The sequence below is a fragment of the Esox lucius genome, chromosome 20 (assembly GCF_011004845.1).
Source record: "Esox lucius isolate fEsoLuc1 chromosome 20, fEsoLuc1.pri, whole genome shotgun sequence".
Lineage (NCBI taxonomy): Eukaryota > Metazoa > Chordata > Actinopteri > Esociformes > Esocidae > Esox > Esox lucius.
The window spans coordinates 26,848,134-26,872,350 of NC_047588.1; the positions used below are offsets into that span (position 1 = coordinate 26,848,134).

General features: G+C 42.6%; 3 protein-coding genes and 1 long non-coding RNA gene across 7 annotated transcripts; 1 reads left to right on the top strand and 3 right to left on the bottom strand.

Annotated features, from left to right (window-relative positions):
* Positions 1-267: 267 nt before the first annotated feature.
* On the bottom strand, positions 268-10,942 carry opn9 (opsin 9). 2 transcript variants are annotated; one of them, XM_020040964.2, is made up of 9 exons: positions 10,793-10,942; positions 9,914-10,043; positions 6,270-6,420; positions 5,890-6,029; positions 5,026-5,164; positions 3,011-3,119; positions 2,067-2,141; positions 1,147-1,663; positions 268-1,036 (listed from the first exon to the last, which is right to left on the bottom strand). In XM_020040964.2, exons 2-9 carry the CDS (start codon positions 10,038-10,040, stop codon positions 810-812), a joined length of 1,485 nt encoding a protein of 494 aa, XP_019896523.2. In that variant the 5' UTR covers positions 10,041-10,043; positions 10,793-10,942; the 3' UTR covers positions 268-809. The 2 variants fall into 2 exon arrangements, with proteins under 2 accessions (XP_019896523.2, XP_010883303.3); XM_010885001.3 differs by having other exon boundaries at positions 3,011-3,125.
* Positions 10,943-12,426: 1,484 nt separating this feature from the next.
* Positions 12,427-16,849, top strand: LOC105019066. Of its 2 annotated transcripts, XR_828621.4 has the most exons (3): positions 12,427-12,700; positions 13,011-13,189; positions 16,723-16,849. It is a non-coding gene; the product is annotated as an uncharacterized LOC105019066 (long non-coding RNA). The 2 variants fall into 2 exon arrangements; XR_002195706.2 differs by having other exon boundaries at positions 12,427-13,189.
* On the bottom strand, positions 13,697-18,644 carry gapdh (glyceraldehyde-3-phosphate dehydrogenase). The gene is made up of 11 exons (XM_010884975.4): positions 18,583-18,644; positions 18,006-18,051; positions 16,746-16,848; positions 16,344-16,450; positions 15,852-15,942; positions 15,631-15,746; positions 15,248-15,329; positions 14,916-15,067; positions 14,424-14,502; positions 14,078-14,259; positions 13,697-13,887 (listed from the first exon to the last, which is right to left on the bottom strand). Exons 2-11 carry the CDS (start codon positions 18,026-18,028, stop codon positions 13,818-13,820), a joined length of 1,005 nt encoding a protein of 334 aa, XP_010883277.1. The 5' UTR covers positions 18,029-18,051; positions 18,583-18,644; the 3' UTR covers positions 13,697-13,817.
* A 3,256-nt stretch (positions 18,645-21,900) lies between these two features.
* wu:fj39g12 (ANP domain-containing protein) lies at positions 21,901-23,621 on the bottom strand. 2 transcript variants are annotated; one of them, XM_010884974.3, is made up of 4 exons: positions 23,460-23,621; positions 23,120-23,170; positions 22,797-22,980; positions 21,901-22,616 (listed from the first exon to the last, which is right to left on the bottom strand). In XM_010884974.3, the coding sequence occupies exons 3-4, from the start codon at positions 22,893-22,895 to the stop codon at positions 22,317-22,319; spliced, it is 399 nt and encodes a 132-aa protein (XP_010883276.1). In that variant the 5' UTR covers positions 22,896-22,980; positions 23,120-23,170; positions 23,460-23,621; the 3' UTR covers positions 21,901-22,316. The 2 variants fall into 2 exon arrangements, with proteins under 2 accessions (XP_010883276.1, XP_010883275.1); XM_010884973.4 differs by lacking the exon at positions 23,120-23,170 and having other exon boundaries at positions 23,460-23,620.
* Between the last annotated feature and the right edge of the window lie 596 nt (positions 23,622-24,217).

Here is a 24,217-nt window from a genome sequence, read left to right on the forward strand (position 1 = left end):
TGGGGAAATATCTGTTGAACACGGCTGCATTCACTCAAGTTGCTAGACGTTTTTTAAAACTAAGTTTCTATTGGACAAATTCAGCTAGGTTGGGGAGTTGGGGAGTATAAATTAGACGATTTTATGTTTTTGGTTCCCAGGTAGTAGGGTACACGTGAAGGCTATATAATCTTATACTGTTTTATTGTGTCAAAATACAGTTTAAAGTGTATTACAACCCACAGGCATAACCGAAGTGTTTACAACAACAAAAAACGAAACGAATTAAATGAAAACGTACAAATAAGCCAGAGAAAATACAGCAGAAATGGTGCTTCAAAATAGTCACAATAACCACAATTAGCAAAAATACAAACTATAGGCTATATAGATATACAGTTATACAGAGACGAATTGTTCATGCAACAAAAAAATTATATAGATAGTAATAATATATATATACGTTTTCAGGTATTTTGATACTTTATTGCTCAGAGACAGTAGGGAATGGTAGGTGATAGAGTTTTGAAACAGCAATGGACTTGGCCGCAGCAGGTTTGACCCATGGAACACACAAAGTCAGCCAAGGGTGAAGATTTGTATTACATATTGGGGGGGTCAGGGTCAATGGATCCCGGGGGCGGGGTGCATATTGGGGGGTCATGAGCCTGCACAATCTACGCCCCTGCTGTCAGCACAAAACACATACTCACCATGATACAATACACTACTTGCTGTATAAATACAAATGGTAACTTAGCATCTACATCTCTCATTGGGTAAGAAGACTACTTGGGGGGAGGCTCCCAGGTGTCTTTCTGTATCTCCGCCTAACTCTCTCTCTGCCCCTCTACGTTGACCTGTGTGTCCAGCGAGACCACTTCCAGGGAATCCCTCAACCCCGAGGTGTTGTCTGGCAGACTGCCCCCTGCCACTTTACCCCACCTTCCTCCTTCCTCTCCACTCCTTTCTGTCTTCCCCGACTCCTTCAAAGTTGTAGGGATACTCCTCTGTCTCCAGCTGTGGGAGTAGGACAGAGAGAGTCTGTCTTTTTGTGCTGAGGAGAGAAATATGAAAAGAGAGAGATAGTTAACAGTCATTGTCCAACTGTGTCCAACCCTGGGGTCTACTGGAACCATAACAAGAGACATCTTCTCCACTTCTTACTGTCTGAGTAGCTCCCTGCTGTTCCTCGTGTTGTTCTCTGCCGCTTTTGTCTCCCAAAGAAAATGTCACACACATCCTCTCTGAACTCCTTGTTCATGATCTGGTAAATAAAGGGGTTTATCATGCAATGAGACTTGGCAAACATGGCTGGGATCAGGGACATGATTGGTGGGAGACAGGACACAGGCTGGGGTCTCCCTGTCTCTATCTCTCCCTCCTGGCTGGGGGTTGAACTGGAGGAGACGGAGTAAGAATCTGGGTTGTCCGTGTTACTCCAGGTTTCCACAGGATCATAGTAGACACTTCCATAGTTTTCCAGGGAGGTCCAGTTGAGGAGTTCCATTATGTTGGGGATGTTGGGGAAGGCTGGGCCCATTCCGGGGGATTCTCCTGGCCCCCCTCCCTGCAATGCCCACTCAGCCACCGGCTCCTCCTTGGGGGCAAAGGCAGAGTAGAGGGAGACGATGGTGTAGGGCGTCCAGGACAGGAGGAAGGTGGAGCATACCACTGCTGCTATCTGAAATAATCAGACAGTAGACAAAAAAAAAACGAAGCATGTCCTGTGCTGTCCACACATACATACCTGTCACCATAGACAGAGAACCGTGAGTTATATCCGTTGTAGTTACATTTCAAATAGAAAAGTTGTTCCCTAATTGTTACTGTCTCTGGAATAATGGCAGCAGTACTTAGGGGTAGCAGGTAGCCCAGCATTAGACCAGTAACTAAGTGGTTGCTTGATAGAATCATAAACCAGAAATGTAATAAAAAAATCAGTCGTTCCATCCCTGAACAATATGAACCCAAATTGCCCCCGAGGTTGAGTTGTAAATCAGGATGTGTTCTCAGTCAAATTAAATAAGGGTCAAATAATACAAACAAAAGAAAAGTCAATAGCTAGCTTCATGTCGGAAACAAACCTTTGTGAGCCTTAGGTCTTTGCTGGTGTGATTTGAAGAAGGAATGGATGCCAGAGTGCGACTAGAACGGTAAACCTACAGAGAGACACATCAGTAAATTAATCCTTCAACCGCATCTGCTCACAGAAAATACACCTGGGTCACTACAGACATGTGGTCACTAAAGACGTGTGGTCACTAAAGACGTGTGGCCACTACAGACGTGTGGTCACTACAGACGTGTGGTCACTACAGACCTGTGGTCACTAAAGACGTGTGGCCACTACAGACCTGTGGTCACTACAGACCTGTGGTCACTAAAGACGTGTGGCCACTACAGACCTGTGGTCACTACAGACCTGTGGTCACTAAAGACGTGTGGCCACTACAGACTTGAGACCACTTTTATGTTTAATGCAAATTCTTTAGGAACACCCAGTGTTTAATTTGTAAATTCGGGAGGTCCTGGAACACGATGAGACACGAGTGAGATTGATCTAGTCTACATATCTGAACTTTGACAACCACTGAAGTGGCTTTATTGATTCATTGATTGATAGTTACAAAGACTGACTAATTGTTACAACCTCCAACAGTCCACCTAGGTTTCTCAGGTATAAACGTTCAACTTTTACATGTAAAAAATAAATGCACTTTTTACTCAGATTATTTTCTCTGAGCCCCAATATCACAGGTCATCCTTTCTGCCTCTCATATGGTGTACTAATTAAACATAAATGACTCCTTGTAAATTGTTTCTAAATGTTCTCTTTGTTTTTCTTTATCTAGAAGATTGTTTTATCCAGTGGATCAATATTATTGAAAAATAAATATAATCATTTGTGTACTTCTCACCATTTGTGTAACCCCTGGCTAATTAATTCCAGTAAATCAATTACATATGCTGACCTTTTATTGCATCATAGTTCCCCTGAACTGTGCCAAATGTGTGCAATTTCCCTTACCGTTAGCAGAATGGTCACGTAGGAGATGACGATGGTGAGTGTGGGGAGAACAAAGCACATGATCATGATCAGGAAGACGTAGGCCTTGTCACTCAGAGACGACCTAACCCTCCACCTCAGAGAAAACAGGAAGAACGTGTATTTACAGAGAATTTTACAGAGCTTGTATAATCTCATCCAAATGATCATTTGTTACTGATGGATGAGATACATGTTTTTATATCTGCAGTTAAATTTAAACAATGCAACGGTTATTGCAGCGGTCAACAATGCAACGGTTATTGCAGCGGTCAACAATGCACCGGTTATTGCAACTGTCAACAATGCACTGGTTATTGCAGCGGTCAACAATGCAATGGTTATTGCAGCGGTCAACAATGAAACGGTTATTGCAGCGGTCAACAATGAAACGGTTATTGCAGCGGTCAACAATGAAAAGGTTATTGCAGCGGTCAACAATGAAACGGTTATTGCAGCGGTCAACAATGAAACGGTTATTGCAGCGGTCAACAATGCAACGGTTATTGCAACAGTCAACAATGCAACGGTTATTGCAATGGTCAACAATGCAATGATCAAAAACAGTTTTTTTCCTTCAGGCCAAAAGGCTCCTTAACCAGCAACACTGATCCATGATCATACTGATCACACATTAACATTCCAGATGCTCTGATGTCCTTTCAGGTACTTTTAATAGGCATTAGAATATTCCTTTGCATGTTCCATTCATAAGCATATTACACTTATGTGTATCTATAATACTCAATACTTCTACCATACTGATCATACTCCCCATCCTACACTTTCAAAACTGATGCTAATTAACATTTTTATGTATATTACTGCCATAATGGCCATATATTATTCAATACTACTACCAATAGTTTACTAGTACTGCTAGTTTACAGTTCTCTTTATACAATGTACAGTGTTGTGTATATATAAATATATAAATATATTCACCAATCAGCCATTACATTATGACCACTGACAGGTGAAGTGAATAACACTGATAATCTCGTTATCATGGCACCTGTCAGTGGGTGGGATATATTAGGCATTCTGTCCTCAAAGTTGATGTGTAAGAAGCAGGAAAAATGGGTAAGCATAAAGATCTGAGCGACTTTGACAAGGACCAAATTGTGATGGCTAGACGACTGGGTCAGAGCATCTCCAAAACTGCAGCCCTTGTGGGGTGTTCCCGGTCTGCACTGGTCAGTACCTATCAAAAGTGGTCCAAGGAAGGAAAAAGCGACAAGGATCTACTGGCAACGTTTCAGTGCCAGATACCACAGCACACCTCCAGAGGTCGAAGGGTCAGGGCTGTTGGTGGCAAAAGGGGGATCTACAGAATATTAGGCAGGTGGTCATAATGTTATGTTTTGTTATGTTATGTTCGGTGTTTTATTGCTTTATCCTCTTACTATATTTTTGCTGTGATTAAATTCTTTTTTTTATTCTCACTACTTAGTTGTAGTGTACTATGCCACCATTCACAAGCTTTTTGCACTCATATGTATTTATGATATTAAATAACTCTACTAACTGATGCTAGTTATGTATATTACACACTGTTATGTATATTACTGCCATACTTGCCATATTTAAACATTCAATAATACTACACAGATTGCTGCTTGTTTACAGTACTCTTTTTTTAAACTGCTGTTAGTGTACAGTGTTATGTACATTGTTGCTTTATTTTATTATTATTTTCTGTCTAGCTATATTTTTGCTTATATCCTCTTATTCCTAACTCTCACTGCGTAGATGCCGAGGGCCATGTCACAAGAATTTCATTGTGCAGGATGACGCTGCGTTGTTCCGTGTATTTGACAAAGATACCCTGTAACTTGACTCTTAAGCATTAACAAATGCACCCTCTCCTCCAGACAGCCCACAATGGAAAATACAAAGGAGTGCTTAACTGCCTCTCTCTGGTCTCCGGCTGGAGGACAAGAGTTAGGAGGAGAACCGAATTCAAACAGAACCGAATGAGAAAGAATCAGGATTACCAGTTTATGGTGCAGCTGGTTCCAAAAGGTTCTGGTCCGTAGCTGCCAAAGCCCAATAAAGGCAGGGATGCCCAGAACAGAGTGTAGAACCACCCCAGTACTATGGTCATGGACATGTGACGTTTCTCTATCCACTGACCTTATGGAACAAATCAAACTTTATTTACATTATTTAGCACATTTCTTATAGAACGTGCTGTAATTTAAAATGGCAGGGATTTTATAGGACCCAAAATCAAAATCTTGAGGCACACCACCCAAGGGCCCTTCCAGACACACAGGTTGTTTATACATTTGGATAAAAAGATCAGAATTGGGATGCCTGTGTAAATAAAGTAAATAAATCTTCCCCTAGCACAGAAACATATTCTCTACTGTGGCTGCGATTTCTCAGGCAGACAAATCTGATACTTTTTTAACATTCAGCTGAGCTATGAAAATGATCTGAGAATAAATGATCTGATGTGATTGGTCAAAAAAAAATAATTACCCATGCAGTCTGAGAGTTCATTTACCCATTTACCATTTTACCAATGTTGTCTGAGATTGTTGGTGTGAATCAGGAAGTCAGTTTTCGGCTCTGCCAATGTAGTGATGTCCAATTCACTACAGAATCATCACACTCTAGTGGGTCTGAGAGATACTAAGTTTGAGACGTGTCCTTCTATGAACACCTTCCCAAATTCGCCCATGCCATTCACTCCTCCACACACTGGCTTATATGTGATGCTTCCATCCACTGCAATACCATGGCACTAGCCTGCTGAGCAGCAAGCGGAACAGTAAATTACCAGAAATGTATGTAAGAACACAGAAACATGAAAGAAATACAACAATTCAAATTAAAAGAGTCATTCCACTGACCATATCTTAAGCTGCAGATCTTGAGGCAGCGGTCCAGGGAGATGAGACAGCTGGTGATGAGGGACCCAATCCCAAACACAAAGCCCTGCCACCCATACCACAGACACCCGGCCTCCCCAAAAATCCAGCCATGGGACAGACTGGGGGAACAGACCGGGGGAACAGACCTGGACGTGAGCCTGATTTAATCATAGATAGTTTGACAACTGGAATACTAGTTGTTGTTAAAAGACATCTACACGATATAACTGTCTGCCACAATTAAATCCCGTGTTGCTGTGTCAACTATGAATCAGACTTTGACTGTCCGTACATAATGTTAAATCATCTGTGGGAGACATCAACTTGAATATCTTTAACATGGGACTGCCAGAGCTCACCTGGAAGTGATGATGAACGGTGCCCCCAAGAGGCTGTATCCAAAATCACAGATGGTCAGATTGATAGTCATGAGTTCAGGAGGTCTGAGCTTCTTCTTTTTTCTACAGTAAACTAACAACACTATGCCATTTCCAGCCATTGATACGACACCTGGAAAAGGACCAAGGAGAAGAGGAGACGGGAGAGAGAAGACGTTTGAAGAGAGGGGGAGAGAGGGGGAGAGAGGGGGAGAGAGGGGGAGAGACAGGAACAGGGAGGTAGAGAGATGAAGTGGAAGAGAGACAGAGATTAAATAACGTGTCAGAAAAAGAGGCTTAGCTGGAGAGAGAGGTTTATATGTTTTCATAATCATTACATCTAATGATTACAGTTTTTATCAAACACAAAAAGACAGGGGGGACTGATTGGCATTTAAAAGCGTGTCACGTCCTTCCTCCCTTGAGGTGCCTTGTTGTGCTTCTCCCGGTTGTCGGGGCAGCGCCTTAGGGTGCGTGGCGTCACTCCTTGGAGGAGAGCCGGCACCAGCTGTCCCCAATCGGCGATCACTCACCTGGTCCCGCTTGACTCATCACCAGCTGTATTTCTGAGGAGCCCTGCTGACCCGTCCCTGTCGGATCGTTGATCCACAGTTGTACGTGTTACGTTTGCCCCAGTCTACTGTTAAAATCTGCTCAGTTAACGCCCAGCCAGTGTTGTCTGTACCTCAACCGCCAGCCTGTATACCGACCTCCTGCCCGTCTACGACTACACTGCCTGTTACCTGCCTGTACCTCAACCGCCAGCCTGTATACCGACCTCCTGCCCGTCTACGACTACTCTGCCTGCTACCTGCCTGTACCTCAACCGCCAGCCTGTATACCGACCTCCTGCCTGTCTACGACTACTCTGCCTGCTACCTGCCTGTACCTCAACCGCCAGCCTGTATACCGACCTCCTGCCCATCTAGGACTACTCTGCCTGTTACCTGCCTGTACCTCAACCGCCAGCCTGTATACCGACCTCCTGCCCATCTAGGACTACTCTGCCTGTTACCTGCCTGTACCTCAACCGCCAGCCTGTATACCGACCTCCTGCCCATCTATGACTACACTGCCTGTTACCTGCCTGTACCTCAACCGCCAGCCTGCATACCGACCTCCTGCCCGTCTACGACTACACTGCCTGTTACCTGCCTGTACCTCAACCGCCAGCCTGTATACCGACCTCCTGCCCATCTATGACTACACTGCCTGCTACCTGCCTGTACCTCAACCGCCAGCCTGTATACCGACCTCCTGCCCGTCTACGACTACTCTGCCTGCTACCTGCCTGTACCTCAACCGCCAGCCTGTATACCGACCTCCTGCCCGTCTACGACTACACTGCCTGTTACCTGCCTGTACCTCAACCGCCAGCCTGTATACCGACCTCCAGCCCGTCTACGACTACTCTGCCTGCTACCTGCCTGTACCTCAACCGCCAGCCTGTATACCGACCTCCTGCCTGTCTACGACTACTCTGCCTGCTACCTGCCTGTACCTCAACCGCCAGCCTGTATACCGACCTCCTGCCCATCTAGGACTACTCTGCCTGTTACCTGCCTGTACCTCAACCGCCAGCCTGTATACCGACCTCCTGCCCATCTAGGACTACTCTGCCTGTTACCTGCCTGTACCTCAACCGCCAGCCTGTATACCGACCTCCTGCCCATCTATGACTACACTGCCTGTTACCTGCCTGTACCTCAACCGCCAGCCTGCATACCGACCTCCTGCCCGTCTACGACTACACTGCCTGTTACCTGCCTGTACCTCAACCGCCAGCCTGTATACCGACCTCCTGCCCATCTATGACTACACTGCCTGCTACCTGCCTGTACCTCAACCGCCAGCCTGTATACCGACCTCCTGCCCGTCTACGACTACTCTGCCTGCTACCTGCCTGTACCTCAACCGCCAGCCTGTATACCGACCTCCTGCCTGTCTACGACTACTCTGCCTGCTACCTGCCTGTACCTCAACCGCCAGCCTGTATACCGACCTCCTGCCCATCTAGGACTACTCTGCCTGTTACCTGCCTGTACCTCAACCGCCAGCCTGTATACCGACCTCCTGCCCATCTATGACTACACTGCCTGTTACCTGCCTGTACCTCAACCGCCAGCCTGTATACCGACCTCCTGCCCATCTATGACTACACTGCCTGCTACCTGCCTGTACCTCAACCGCCAGCCTGTATACCGACCTCCTGCCTGTCTACGACTACTCTGCCTGCTACCTGCCTGTACCTCAACCGCCAGCCTGTATACCGACCTCCTGCCCATCTAGGACTACTCTGCATGTTACCTGCCTGTACCTCAACCGCCAGCCTGTGTACCGACCTCCTGCCTGTCTACGACTACTCTGCCTGCTACCTGCCTGTACCTCAACCGCCAGCCTGTATACCGACCTCCTGCCCATCTAGGACTACTCTGCCTGTTACCTGCCTGTACCTCAACCGCCAGCCTGCATACCGACCTCCTGCCCGTCTAGGACTATTCTTCACCCGCTCCTGCCCTTGAACCAACCCCACTTCTCCACCAGCCTTCCCTTGCTCTCAATAAATATGTATTGTTGCACCTCACTCGTCCGGTCTGCGTTTGGGTCCCTACCAGTGCTGACAAAGCGGGTTAATATATAGTCATTGATTTCATATATCAACACTCCATTAACTGCTGCTACACTCCTAACCTGCTCAATTCATAGTCAAGTTTTGAAAGCATCAGAAAACCAATAAAAAGTGTTATAAAGCTGAATGAACATGAGAGTGGAGTTCAGGGGGCTGTTTGATGGGCTTTGTTGGGTACATCATTATGTATTGGGTGTTTCACGCTGTCATACATCCTGTATCTTTTCCCCTCTTCTATCCTCTCTGCATTCTTCACTCCTTTGCTCTCTTTTAGAGAATCCACTATATACTGCTCCTCTGTGCTCCTCTCCTCCTTCCTCTTTCCGTGAATCCTTTCTTCACCCCTGTCCTCCCCTCATCATTTCACCCAGAGGTTGCTGGTCGTTGTATTCAGTCGGTTTATGTGGCTCCATAATAGAAACAGAAATATAGTCTCAGATCACTGATTGCCTTGATCAAATAGGGTAATAGTTGATGACAATAATGGTTGAACCCATTACTCGTTGGGCCATTACTGTAAAGTCACTCTTTCCCGAGGATAAAGATCTGTTTTCCACCTTTTTCATTTCATAGGTAAACCTTTCAGTCCTCCGGGATCAAGTGTGATTTTGATTTGAAACAAGAGCACACAGAATTTCAACCCATTATGTTCACCTTTATCCTTTTACAGACATCCAGCATTTTATTTTAAGAGTGACATGTACTCTGGAGGAATACCAACTAAGTTCTAATGTTAACTGATTCTAATGCAGGCTCACTCACCTGTGATTACAAGACTAATACGAATTCAATTCAAAATCAACCTCCAGCCGTTACATCATAGGCTCTTGTACAGCTCTTAGAAGGCTGGACATAATGACAAGGCAGCATATTCTCAACTGACCCAGTGGACTTAGTGGATTTCCCCCCAAACTGTTACATGTTTAAAATACTGTCCAATCCAGTTTTTCGGGGGTAAGGGTTAGGGATGAAGTAACATTGAGGCAGGTAGACTCACCGGTGAGGATGAGAAAGACAGCGACTCCGAGGTCAGTGCTGGGGGAGAGGTGAGAGAGGAAGGCGGGAGGGATGGAAGACGGGGCTGTGACAGAGCCCCTCTCTGAGGCATTCACTCCCAAAGACATGAACTGGGGGACAGAGTGAGAATGTGAGAGAGAGAGCCAACACTGGCATCATAAAGCAGAGGAGGCGTGAGAGTGTTGTAGACTAAATCTGAGAGAATGTGATAGAAAGTGAAGACATTACATCCTCCAGGCACCGCATTTAAAAAGAAAAAAAAGGAATCTTTGAATTCATCATGAATCTTTGAATCTACAGTGGCATTTCAAAAGTATTTGGTCAGCAACCTTTTATAGATCTGTAATACAGCTGTTTGTATTTGATACAATGACGGTATGATTAACAATTTCAATTCAGGGGAAAAAAAGGAATTCTCTGCAGTAAAATTACAGAAGAAAGTATGCATCTAAAATATGCTCCACTAGTCAAATTCAGATGGATTTAACAAAATTAAAAACAAATATTTTGCCTGAATTCACCCAGTGTCAAGAAAATTTAATTTGCAGTGTATGTAAATCTGCACATTTTTTATTAGATATAACAGGAGTTTTTAAATAGTTCAAAACGGTCATAATCATTGTGATATGTATGGTACAATTTAATAAATTATAAATTATTATTTAATTGTACTCATATTGTAATTAGAAATTATGATTTTGTCCTAGAGTGACTTAAAGTAGTGACAGCAATTCTGAAAAAGAGAAAAAACTATTGAAAGCCATTTTAAACACCAGAAAACCCTTATCACAGAATCTAAATCACAAACCATAAAATAACAAACAGACAAACATACGCCAAGAGGATCTTCTGTACTCACCGTCCTCTATTTAGGTCAACCGGTCCTTCTCTTAACTTCGTAACCCACTCTGTGCTCAGGCTGTTTTTATTGGGAGAAGAGCTCTTTTAAATCGTAAGGATCTGTCAATTTTGAAGAAGAACAATAAATCAACTTGTCGACAATCTGCTGGTGAACTGATCTGTGATCGGCCTGAAATGGCAGAGGGATAAATAGTATGACTTGAGCCTATTTGACCTCCCTCACTCACCCCCATGCTCTCATCAATCTCTCTCTCTCTCTCTATTTGTTTTCTTAATCTCTCTCTTCATATTCATTGCTAGAATTTAAAATTTTAACACAGAAAACAGACAAATGTTGATTTCATGACATTAACTTACATATCACTGGAAAACACAAAAGTACACATGGAAGTAATTTAGAATGTGTGTGTCCATTAATGAGAGCGGTAACAGCTTAGAGAACATGTCTTCTTGATTGAGAAATATAGATGCATTATAATCTGACAGCAGGGGTTTAAGCCATTGCTAATTGATTGCCATGTCAGGGCCTAATTTGGGAGGAATATTAAATGCTGGAATATTAAAATGAGTATTGCCTACTAGCTGCCAATTTAACCTTGTTCTTATTATGGGGCTAGATACAGTAGAATAAGTGTTATTTTTGAATAAATTATTAATTCAATTTCTGATTACTACACTTGTTGAATTACTATACTAATAGTTATCTAAGCCTTTGTTGCCTAGGGCAGCACTCAGTCAGCTATAGCAGTTGAGTAACAGCATGAGAAATTCTCAACATTTCCATTCAGAAGTCCACTAAAAACACACCTGATGTGTTTGTACATACTGTCAAGTGTACCAGAAGTAGCCTTATATGAGCACCACTGTACTGGGAAACCCTTAGTCCGCTGGTTATCGATCTGTCACAGAACAGTAGAGTTGTTGCATCACTTCCATCTATCCTTTAGATACCCATAAAGGCCAAATGGAAAATCATAATGGTTGGCAATTGTCAAGTCTAGTTAGTCATGCCACAATACACTTAGTTAAACAAATGAAGCAGGTATTGAACTGAACTGTGGAGGGTGGATATATTCTGTAGAGAAAAAAATTGGAAGACAAACTAAACAAAATATGACAATTTTTGAGTTTATTAATACAACTCCGGAAAACATAAAGAGACTACTGCACTTTTTCTTTCCTTTCCAAAAAGGTTGAAAAGGAAAGTTGAGGTTGGAACAGAAACATTCAATTTGCAGTGGTCTCGTAATTTTAACCCTTCTGTTCCTCACACAAAACCTTCCTTTTTGGCTTTTTTGGAAAGGAAAGAAAAAGGTGCAGTGGTCTCTTAATTTATACGGGAGCAGTATAATGCGCCCCTTCATGACACCCCCAGGTCATCAGGGCCAGGTCTGCTAACCATCCCCAGACTGAAGACAAAGGCTTGTGAGGCAGTGTTTTGTCTTTATGCTGTGCAGAGTTGCAACAAACCGCCAGAAAATCTTAGACGTCTTCCGAGATTGAGCACTTTTAAATCTAGGCTAAAAACCTTTGTTTTCATCTGCCCTTTATTAATCTTTTAATAATTTTTTTGCCATCTTAAATGTGATGTTTATATTTTGTATGCTTTGTCTTTTATGCAATTATTTATTTATTTTTCCATTATTCCCATCATTTTCTCTAATTGCCCTGTGTGAAATTTGCTATACAAATAAACTTGCCTTGACTGTTCATGTCACGGTACGGTGAGGATCAGCTTCATCGTGCTGTGCACTCCCAGTTCCCGTCACTTCACGAACTCATTCATTGTCTTGTCTCCATTAATCATGCACACCAGGTCCCAATCTTCCCATCAATGTGTGTTTAAATGTTTCTCGTCTGCTCCCCTCACTTGTCGATTATTGTTGTCGCATGTCACACGTAACGGGTGAGTGCTTTCGGTTTGCCGTTTAAATTCAGCCCCTTTACGTTCATTCAGTTTGTACTCGGTGTTTGTTTCGATTCAAGTATACATCGACTGTATCCTGTCTGCGCCTGGTTCCTCCTCTCCACACCACCGTTACAGTTTAAGCACCACTTTGGAGTCAATATGTTTTTGCATATGTAGAGTAGTGACAGAATGTGTGCCAAATATCCTGAACTGATTTCCAAGCATTGACATGCTAGCCCAAGAAAGTGTAATGTGTTGTTTTAGAATCTAATCTGAAAAATAATGTTGAGCAACCCTTTCTCCATAGATGCTACATCTCAAGTTGTGTACAGATCAGTCATTCTGTGCCAGAGAAATAGCATTCGTAGCACATCCTTATCTGAATGGCAGAAATCGATCTAAGCAGACTGTCTTGGTCCATGAGGAAATCTTGTTGCTTGTGAGAGAGTTCCATCAACCAAATATCATGACTTAACATCAGACAAGGTGATTGGTGTGACTTTGCAAAGCTTGCATTTTCATTAGATTTTTAGCATGACTGATTGGCCAGTTCATTTCAATGATGTGTAAGTGACCTTAAGAACCAAAATGCATCAGAGGGTAAGAGAAGTCAGATGAGGAGATATTGTAGTTTACAAATCAAACTAAATGTGTTTAGGGTCAGGAAATTATTTTCAGGACGATTTAAGAAATGTTATAGTATTTCTAGAGTATAAATGCACTCACTTGTTACTAAGTTTCCTTGCTTGACAGAAGAATTTAAGGAATAATGTTTGAGTTTGAACCTTTCCATTTACCATCACCAGGTCAATGAACAATTATACTTGATCACCCTTTTATAAATGAAAAACGAGATGATTTACTCACAAACAGAGGACTTTTATTCCGCATCTGAATGCAGCAGGATCAGTGCCTCAAACAGAAAATCTCAATACTCATCTTTCAAAAGACCAATAAAGTCTTTACAATACAAAAAAAAAATTGGTCTTCATGTTCAAGTTGTGATTTCCTTTATGCGGTTAACTTTCTCAGGCAAGTCGAGGGCTAGAGTCCAATTTAATGGGAAGTATATGGGTCGTGCGTAGTTCGGGGACATTTGATTGGTCGATTGGCTTTACTCCTTGGTGGTCATGTGAGCCATCAGGTCAATGACGCGGTTGCTGTAGCCAAATTCATTGTCGTACCTTGAGAGAGAGAGAGAGAGAGAGAGAGAGAGAGAGAGTATTGACATTGTAAAGACCTCAAGTACTCACCAACAGAAGGGGGTTGTGGGAGTGAGTGGGTGTGTGATTCAGTGTTTAAGACTTTGTGAGTTAGTGTTTGAGGCTGTCTGTTCACGTGTATGTATGTGTATGCTAAAAGACTCAAACTTACCATGTAACCAGCTTGACAAAGTGGTCGTTCAGTGCAATTCCAGCACCAGCATCGAAGATGGAGGAGCGAATGTCACTGTTGAAGTCTGTGGACACAACTTGGTCCTCTGTGTAACCAAGAATTCCCTTCATGGGTCCATCAGCAGCAGCCTTGACCACTTTCTTGATGTCTTCGTAGCTGGCCTGTGATGCGAGGAAACCAGAGGTGGCTCGTCGAATTGTTGTGATGCTACATAATCCACTTTTTCACTTTGCTTGTTAGACCTGGTATAGTGATCATCAATATGCTTCAACCACATACTGTTTGAGATCAGTTTGCAGATTAGTAAGGCAGAGGTGCTACTCACAGCCTTCTCCAGGCGGACAGTCAGGTCAACCACTGAAACGTTGGGGGTGGGGACACGGAAAGCCATGCCTGTGATCTTGCTGAGGGGAACGAGAGGATTGATAACAGCATAAGTTTAAATGTTACTCCTCTGTAGTTTGATTAACTGACCTAATGACTTGTGTGTTGCTTCAGTGTTCAAAACAGTACAATTCAGTTACTAATGTTTTCTGGCGTTTGAGGTTGTGGTACTAGTGGCTGTATTTTAATATTGTTTTAATGGTGATTAGTTACTAGTGTTTTTACTAGTGTTCTGAGTCATATTATTGTGTCACTGTTGAAATCTTGATACATTTTTGGTTATGTTAGTAATGTTTTAAAGGTGGATATTTGGTGGTTGTGTTACTAATCTTATAAGTAACTGTGTTCTGATCGCGTTTTGATGATGGTTGGTTAGTGGTCGGTATACAATCATCACTGAGTGTTTTGTTTTATTGGAGGTTGTGGTACTGACCCGTTCAGGTCTGGGATGACTTTGCCGACAGCCTTGGCAGCTCCGGTGGAGGCGGGGATGATGTTCTGGCTGGCGCCGCGTCCATCCCTCCACAGCTTTCCAGAGGGACCATCAACGGTCTTCTGGGTGGCGGTGACGGCGTGGACAGTGCTCTGAGGGACAGAGAGAGATCAGGAATGAGTGACCCACATTGAGTGGTAGTTGGAGAGGTCAGGGGATCATCACCACTGCATGGCCTTGTGGGTATGTCGTGTACGTAAGTGGTAAATCTCTTATGTCAGACAAAGCCCTCTCTATGGGATTGATCCTGGGTGTTGTGTTTTAATCCGTACCATCAAACCCTCAATGATGTGGAAGTTGTCATGGATGACCTTGGCCAGGGGAGCCAGGCAGTTGGTTGTGCATGAAGCATTGCTGTGGTGAGAGGAGAGAGAGAGTGTTGTGTCATTTTTCAACCAACAGAGTAACTGGCGGGGTGCAGACAGTATGTACCATGTGTCTGGTAGCTTAGCTGTTAAAGCGTCTGACCGCTTTTAACCCAAAGGTTGCTAAATCCAAAACCTGGCATGGTAATAATAAAATGTTATGTCCATGAACAAGTCAGTTAACCCTAAGTACTTCCTGGCTGCTCATTGTGTCAGCTCCCTGCACAGCATACATTCAGAGGGGCCGGGGCAGATGTGGAAACCATGTGTTGGAGTGAAGAGGGTCTCACCTGACAACCTTGAGGGAGTTATCGTACTTCTCGTGGTTGACACCCATGACAAACATGGGTGCATCAGCGCTGGGAGCAGAGATGATGACCCTCTTGGCACCTCCCTTTAGATGGGCCTGGAGAGGAGGGGTGAGAGAAGATTGGGCCTGATCGTTAATATTACACAGTAGTTATTTGCATGCTATATCCTGGTTCTGGAAGCTCTGTCTAAGGATGCTTACGGAGGCCTTTTCAATGGTGGTGAATACACCTGTTGATTCAACCACATAGGTGGCGCCAGCATCTCCCCACTTGATGTTTGCTGGGTCTCTCCTGAGAACGAGAGGGAAAAGAGCAGGAGAGAGGGTTTAACGTTGAGTCAAGTGAAATCAGAGCATCTTGGACTAGGCTTGTCAAACGCCACCATCTGAACGGCTGGTTTTCTTTCATGAAAAACTGCAACCAGGGTCTCAAATCTGGTCAGGTCAAATCTACCAGGTCTCGTAACACTCCAGACGGTTCTTGACTGTCCCTGCAGTAAAACACTTTCTGTCTAGGTAGTAATGTTTTGGGTTTCATCTCACCTTCAAAAATGATTCTACCTGTAAGCCAAAAGTGTTTTATATTAATAGGGAGAGACAAAGAACCAATTGGTTGAGTGGTAGTCTGTCCACAAGGTGGCACCATGTTATAAGGCAACATGTGAGGAGTTCCTCTTTAATGCACAAACTCACTCGTGGAACACTGTGATGGCGTGTCCATCGATGACCAACTTGCCACCCTCGGCCTTTACCTCACCATGGAAACGTCCGTGGGTGGAGTCATACTTGAACATGTAGACCTGAGGAGTGGAGAGAGGTGGTGAGTCCTACAACTGAAGATCCCATCTGCGGCTTCACTGCAGTCGGCCCACACATTTTCAAAATGTTGTATTTACATTGATTTTCTCTCAGAATAAGTAACATTTGCGAGTATGAATGTTTCACTATGCACAAAGGTTACAATTATAGTTACTTTGAACATCATTTTTATCACCAGGAAATTTGTGATCTTAGTGTTTCATCTGCAACTGGTGGTTCTCAATAACGTTTGATCATGATTGGTTGGTCCTAGGTTGGTCCGGTGGAGCTACTGACCATGTAGTCCAGGTCAATGAAGGGATCATTGATGGCCACAACCTCTACTCCTTTCTTGGATTGGAAAGAAGCACGAGTCACCAGGCGCCCGATACGGCCAAATCTAAGAGACAAGAAGGTTACCTTCATTAATCTTGGGTCACACTTCAAACCCAATCTTTATTAAGAGTATGGAATTTTGTAAACTGAACCCTTCTATAAAACTTTTTATTTTTTTAAATAAAAGTTTTTAAAAGCAATTTTAATTTCCTAGTCTGCCCACAAGGGGGTGGTGGTGTCCAATTCTTATTTCCAGTGTGTCAAACTGCCCTCAAATGTATCAGCTGGGGCTCTCAGCAGGGGGCCTGGTTTCATATGCCATGTACGGAACTTTAACCTTTTTGTCCTACAGCATCTCACTATAACGCAGAACCCAAATCTTAATAATAAAGATTGGTTATCATGAGTTTGAGGAATTCACAATGGAACCTGTGGCTACCAGGTGGGTTGGAGCAGTACTCCATGGGTTGTAAAGTCTGTCTACTACTCATGTAGTAAATCTCACAATGATGGGAAAGACCTTTTTGATTAGTTAAGGACTTATGGTTTAATCCAGTACACAGACAGAAATTCTGACAGTGGCCTCAGAGAGTTAATTTTAAAAGTTGATGAGATGGAAAAGAGAGTTCGAGAAGACCACTGACAAGGAGGTGATCCCATATCAGAAAGGATATTTTTTTTTCTATTACAATGTAATCATGTGATGAGGACTAGTAAAAACCACAGAACACAAAGACAAATTGAACACTACCAGTGTCCTGTTAACTACTGGGCTTCTGCACAAGTCTTCACATAGTTCCTACACTTCAGTTGCTGAGCTATTTTAAAGTTTTAAATGTATAGCCATTGAATATGTTGGTGGTTAAGAATGCCAACAAGACACTTGTCTTTACCCTTGACCTTTTCTTCTAAAGGTTGGCCGACTATAAAAAGACTTGTGCATGCTGGAGGGAGCACAGCCACATAAGCTCTTCTTTTAGATAGCAAAGGTCCCACCTGAATACTTTCCCAGGATGACTGAATCAAATGACACTGTCGTTATTTCTTCACTATACACCGCTAACAAACAATGGTGGCTGTTGTAAAGAGATCAGTACTCCCTGCGTGAGGTCACCAGCGTACATCCATTTTGTGCATAAATTCTGCCAATCATTTTCTCTTGATCGTATCTCAGTTTACCTCACCTTGGTTTTATTAATTCCTCATTTGCATGCATCTTACCCATTAACACCGACTTTCACCATTTTGCCTGAGTTGGTTTAGTCCTCTGTAGGGAGTAGAGAAAAAAGGAGAAAGTGGGAACAAAAGCTTCACACAAATAAAATCCATCCTTTATGACTGCTGGAGATTTCAATACTTTGTGTCGTAGGACTCTGTTACCAAGTTACAGCTTTGAGACATGCAGTCTTCTTCCATGCAAAGCTGATCTTTAGCATGTCTACAGCTAATGCCAGCTACTCACAGTATGCCAACGCAGAGAAGTATGCTAGGCCAAGGCCTCAACACACAGATTTAAAAGCAACAAGTTGAAAACCTCAGTATGTGTAATAAAACAAGCAAATGGCCCCATTGTGAGTAATGGTTAGATTTTTTTAACTGATGGATAAAAGTCAGTTTAATAAGAGGCATATTGAACAACTTTGATAACTATAGTTGCTTTTTCAAAATGCATCTCAACAACTAGGACATTAAATCAATGGCCATTGAGACAGTCAACACTATTTTGTAGGCACATGCTATTTCCAGACAGTAACTTAGATATCTTAATAATGTAGCCATAAGTTATTCGGTCATTTACCGTTTGTGAGATGCCTCAGTCCTGTCTTGCGACGTTCTGGTGAGTGGGGACTTGCAGGGTTGGGCTGCCTATTTATTTCCACCCACTGTGTGGACACGCCCCTTTCTGGGCCACTGCTCTAAACCTCGCCCCTTTCAGAATGTCACAGAGATGTTGTCTGTTATAGATGTTTCGTCTAACAATATATAAGTATGAAAACAATTGAAGTATACATTTTTACCCAAATTAGTATTTCTGACTTAACTTTCTTGCCTTGTGTTTAAACTAGGCCTATTAAAGTTGTGTTGAAGTAACATACTGGTAAGTGTTCACATTCATACATTTTTAATACTTGTTTTTCAGACTCCCTGTAAGCATCTTAATACATTTCATGGTGCATAGGAATAAATGAGGAAACACTTTATAGAAGTCCTTTAAAAAATAAAAAATTGTTGTTGTGTGACCTCCTTGGTATATAGGGAGAACCAGACAGAGAGCAAATGGGGGATCAAATCACTACCCTCCAGTGTGACATTTACAGTCCAAAGACCATGACCCTTCACTTTCAACCTCTCTGCTGCTCCTACTCCTGCCTGGAGAGTAAGTCCAAACAGCAGTATCTCACACGCCATATCCCAGCCCTGACGTTTAACTGTGCAGATGCACTGTCCACGACAGCTGCCTCATGCCCTTTATAATGAAGGTTGACACTGTATTCATATTTAACCAATCACTTTCCAAATCATGTACTGCAATCATTTGCCGTCATCTGACATCAGTTAAAGTAGTTCTGATAAAGATAAATCATGAATAAATAAATTCAGCAGTTCCAATACGATATCCTTGAAGGATTCTTGGTTGCATACCTCAGATAACTGTGGTCCACAAGGAGCTATAAAAACATCTAGAGGTCTTTTTGTTGAAAGGTACAGATAAGAGGGCTAAAAGACACTTTTGAGGGTATCATGTAACCCTGTGAAGACCATAATTAAGAGGTGGAGGCAAAACCACACCACCAGTATATTGTTCCAAAACGGATGACAGAACACAGAGTAATCTTCATTGGGGAGGCTACCAAGAGATCAATGCTAACATTCAAAGAGCTGCCGACATTTCTGTCAGGAATTGGGGACTACCTGCATATTATGATTCTCCACAAGTCTGAGCTGTAGGGTAGAGTGACAAGAAGGAAAACAGAAGGCATTTCTCACAAAATATCCAAGACCACATACACTTTGCAAGAAGACACATTCAGTCCCCAGGACCATGTGAGAAATGTGTCATGGTCTCATGATACATTTGTTGTCTTAATTCTAAAAGATAAGTTGGTCCAAAGCAGACAAAGCTCATCCCGCAAAGAATATAATACCTACTGTCAAGCATGATCTAATCTTACAGAAAATGTGTGGACTGACCAAGAGAGCTGTGCATAAGAGATCCTCTGGCAAAGCTGTTCTACAAAGAGTGAGATAAAATTGCAAAATTCAGGAGTGCTACGTTGATAAAAACTTCTCCAAATAGACTTACTGGTGTAATCCAATCAAAAGGATTTTCCACAAAATATTAGTCAAGTGGCATGCACACACTGTACGTGGGACAGACTTTTCAAATTAAGCACACTGTGCAATTATTTTGTCTTAAACGTGCATTCTGCATAAGGCTGACTACGAGCATGAATTCAATTAAGTACTTTGGCCCATGGGTATTGTGCACACAAGATCCAGTACCCAAATATCAAGGTGAAGTAAAGAACACAAATCTTCACCCACGTGACAAGACTTGTTCAGCTGCACTTCAGAGTTGTTAGAGTGAACAGCCAATGGCCTGGGGATAGTTGAAGAACCACAACCCCTGTGAACAAAAACTGTTCTGGCTTCCACTGCACAGCTTAAGGTCAGGGAGGTGAAGTAAAGGTCATTTTATAAATAGAACCAGGGTGTCTGTGATGCGGTGGATGGTATATACTGTGTACTGTATTGTATGCATGAGCCTTCCTCATAGAAGAACACGTGATTATAGTTTTCACATGTAAGTTTGAATACAACGAAGGACAACTTTGCTCAACAATTGAGTCTTTAATGTAGGCCTGTAGATTTCTGTACAGAACATTTCTTTTAATCAGAAAATGTTCGGTTGGGTTGGTTAATCATGTTCGGTCAAAAGGAGTTTAGAAAAGTAATGGAGAATTCTAGTACGAACAGACCCTGAAGTTAAGAGCACAGCAAGCCTGCTGCCGTAGAGCTCAGTGTGTCTCAATATAGCACAGTCTCAACAAGTATGTTCAGTTGGCAGACACTTTCATCCAAAAGGCCACAGGCAAGTTATATTTAGATTTGATCTTAGCTACAACCTTTACCTGAAACTTATACATCTGGGCACAAAAAAAATACAGAAAAATATGCAGTTGAATGATCGGTTTTATGGTCCTTCAGAGTCCAGTACTAAGTCCAGTGCTTCTTGGGTTCTGGCAGCAAGATAAACTTATTGACTGCCATCTAGTGGTTTACTTTATCGACTGCATCGAATCTGCCAACCTGACCTAATCTCTTCACAACCACTAGTGATGCACAACCTCCCGGTCTCTAGAATTTGTTTTTGGAGACCTGTATTTTCTATTTAATTAAACCATGAATATGCAAGTAACAAATTAAGCTGTGTGTATTTTGGACAGACTGCCATTGTCTCAATGAGAAGGACACATGGCCCACTAATTGCCTGAGTATTTTTTGCATGGTAAGGTTGTGAAGTAAAATCTGTAAGACCATTTAAAGAAATAAAAGTTATATCAACATTATAAAAATATATATTTTTTGATAAACATGTTATGACTTAAATGTGGTTAAATCGTTGTTTACAAATTATAATCCAGTCCCTCTAACAATTAAAAATAAGACCACAGCTTAAATTAGTTGTCCATCCCTGACCCCAGGAAAACATTAGCATGCTATAACCCGGACTAAGGAGTACTGGACATAAGAGTCAAAAAGGATTTGTGTTTTGCAAATAGGTTAAATGTACATGTAATACAGTTTATAACAGTTCCTAGTAGTTTGATTAGTGAACGTCAATGTAGATCCAAAACCGAATCATTCTGCCTACACAAGCCCAACACATGACGCTGACATCTAAACTAGCGATAAATATCCTGTCTCAGCGGCCCGCGGCTGATGATAAAACGTCTGTAGAAAGAGGTATAAATATCTGCTGTGAGAAATTGAACCTCCAAATTGAATAGAAATGCATAAACACGGAGATGACGCATTACAATATGGAGCAAATGGAGGCGTGAGGAGGATTTTCGGTAGAATTTTACACTTTAGAAGAAACATTCGGTACAAATTGATTTCTGTGTACATTTATTCATGCCAAATGTATGGAAAACAAAGAGCAGAACCATGACAAATTACTCTTTCCCTTCAAACATGCAATGACTGTTATTCCAACATTAACAATGACTACTAGTCAAGATATACAACTTTTAAACATTTCCTTAGTGTACTGTTAGAAACATTTAAAACAAAGTTGGTTATTAAAACAACTTGAAACTTTAAGGATTCAAAAGAAAACCAGCTAACCCCTTCCAACAATCCAAGTAATTTTCATTACACTCACATTTGCAAATGACACTACATGAAGACATCCACAGCACTTACACAGTCTTTCTATTCACTGAATGTGTGTAAACGACTGCACCAGTGAAATTGCCCATGAAGGACATCAGTCTGTCTTTTTTTTTTTTTTTTTATATCTTCCCACTAACAACCCAGACCACTCATTGACCCAATTCGGTCCAGTTTCAATCCAAAGCATCCTCGGTTCCACCCCCTTCTCGACCGGTCCATCACTGCCCTTTTTTGATTGGCAAGGGTCGCTTTCAGGAGGCGGAGCCAGGTGCTGTCCCCCTGCGGTGGAAGGTCTGACCATTTGGGGTACTCCGCAACCTTGACTCCGGAAGGGAAAGCTGAGGAGGGCTCTTCTGGTTGACTGACCACCAGGTTCTCAGGGTCATCAATGGGCAGGAGGTTGTTGTAGTGTTCTAAGAACTGCTCAACAAACTTGGAAGAGACAACAAATATGCAGTTAATAATACAGGACATTTTACACTACACTGAAAATCCAACAAACGAACATAATTAAAATGTTAGATGCTTACTCCTTCTGCACACAATTCAAACACACACATCCCTCCATATGCCCCCCTCCCGATTCCTACAGTCCTACCCGCCTCCGAATACCTGGATGGCATCAGGAGAGGGGTGCAGGGCACGCCCCTCTGTGTGCTCCAGGGGGGCCAATAGAAGCAGAATGGCAGACAGCAGAGATGGGTACAACATGGTGGCAGTGAGCAGCAACAGCAAGGAACAGGATGGCAGGAGACTGGCTGGACACCAATATAGACACTGCAAACACAATGGAGTTCTGCAAAAACACAAAAGACCAAAGTAGTAATATATGCCACTTAAGACGTAATGACTGAGGCAACTATTGACATATTACTAGTCAATCTCTAACTCTATACAGAATAGTGAATTATGCAACATCCAAGCGCAATAACGACCATTACAACTCTACTGCTGGAGGAAACTGCCTCGTTCACACAAAGTTCTGTCTGAAAATGAAAATAGAAATGGCAAGAATGAAAATGAGATGTGATTTCCATTTAATATGATCTCGATAAACATTTGTAGTAAATGCATGAGTAACAGCCAGATCTACAAATATCAGTACATACTATTATTTAGCCATTATTAGAACATTAACATGGTTACACCTAATTACTTGAAAATGACAAGGTAAAATGGTAGATACAATAAAAATATTAAAATACAATTTTGAATCAAGCACAAAGTGTGGTATTATATACACATCAGTCAAATTAAATGCATGAAACCACTCACCTTCAATAAAAATCTCTCTGGTTTTGGATTTTGTGGGTCTCTATACTCTCAGGCTGAGATCCATCTTTTTCTCATGCAGTCTATCAGCGGAACTAGCTTTCACTTTTTGGAGCCAGCTGAAAGAACCACTCTCACACGCTTTGCCCTTCTTATTCTCCTCCCTCCCCTCCCTCCCACTCTGTGATGGTATAGGAGGGATGTTGCTGGTGTCTGACTAACATTGTTCGCTTGGCAGTGGTTTAATCAGCTGGGATGACGGACTGGGTTTATACTGCTAAATATCTGACCACCTCCCCTGGGGGGCCCCTACCTCCCCTCCCTCCCCTCCCTCAAATAGGATGATGTCAAATAGGTAGGACGGTCATCTCCAAGGTGACCACTTTGCCAGTAGTCACACATCTGCTGCTCAGAACACAATGTCGTCATGGGAGGACACACGCCAGGGTCAAAGGGAAAACCACTGCAACAAAGGCAGGGAAAGGTGACTGTGAAAGGCTTTATGACGCTAAGCGACCAAAGAAAACCCACATCAGAAAATCAAAACAGGCAAAACAAGCAAGAAACATCCTCATAAGAAAAACAACTGCTGAGAAGACCTCCGCAGCAGATGAAAAGAATGCTCACCATCATGTCGAAGAAAAAACATCAGTCCTCCTGATCATGAAGACTGCAGAATGTAGGCATGGATGTGTCTGTCACAATCATCCACAGAAGACTACAGCAAAATAACTAGAGACAGCACTGTAAGGTTCAAACAA

Excerpts from the sequence above, each read along its gene's own strand:
- opn9 (XM_010885001.3), bottom strand. The coding sequence starts at position 10,040 with ATGTCTTTGGGAGTGAATGCCTCAGAGAGGGGCTCTGTCACAGCCCCG. Across the intron at positions 6,030-6,269 it reads CCGTTCATCATCACTTCCAG|TCTGTCCCATGGCTGGATTT; the intron begins GTGAGCTCTGGC and ends CTGTTCCCCCAG. Across the intron at positions 5,165-5,889 it reads GATCTGCAGCTTAAGATATG|GTCAGTGGATAGAGAAACGT; the intron begins GTCAGTGGAATG and ends TTGTTCCATAAG.
- gapdh (XM_010884975.4), bottom strand. The coding sequence starts at position 18,028 with ATGGTGAAAGTCGGTGTTAATGG. Across the intron at positions 15,747-15,851 it reads CCACCATTGAAAAGGCCTCC|GCCCATCTAAAGGGAGGTGC; the intron begins GTAAGCATCCTT and ends CCTCCTCTCCAG. Across the intron at positions 15,068-15,247 it reads ACATCATTGAGGGTTTGATG|AGCACTGTCCACGCCGTCAC; the intron begins GTACGGATTAAA and ends TCTGTCCCTCAG.
- wu:fj39g12 (XM_010884974.3), bottom strand. The coding sequence starts at position 22,895 with ATGTTGTACCCATCTCTGCTGTCTGCCATTCTGCTTCTATTGGCCCCC. Across the intron at positions 22,617-22,796 it reads CCTCTCCTGATGCCATCCAG|TTTGTTGAGCAGTTCTTAGA; the intron begins GTATTCGGAGGC and ends GTCTCTTCCAAG.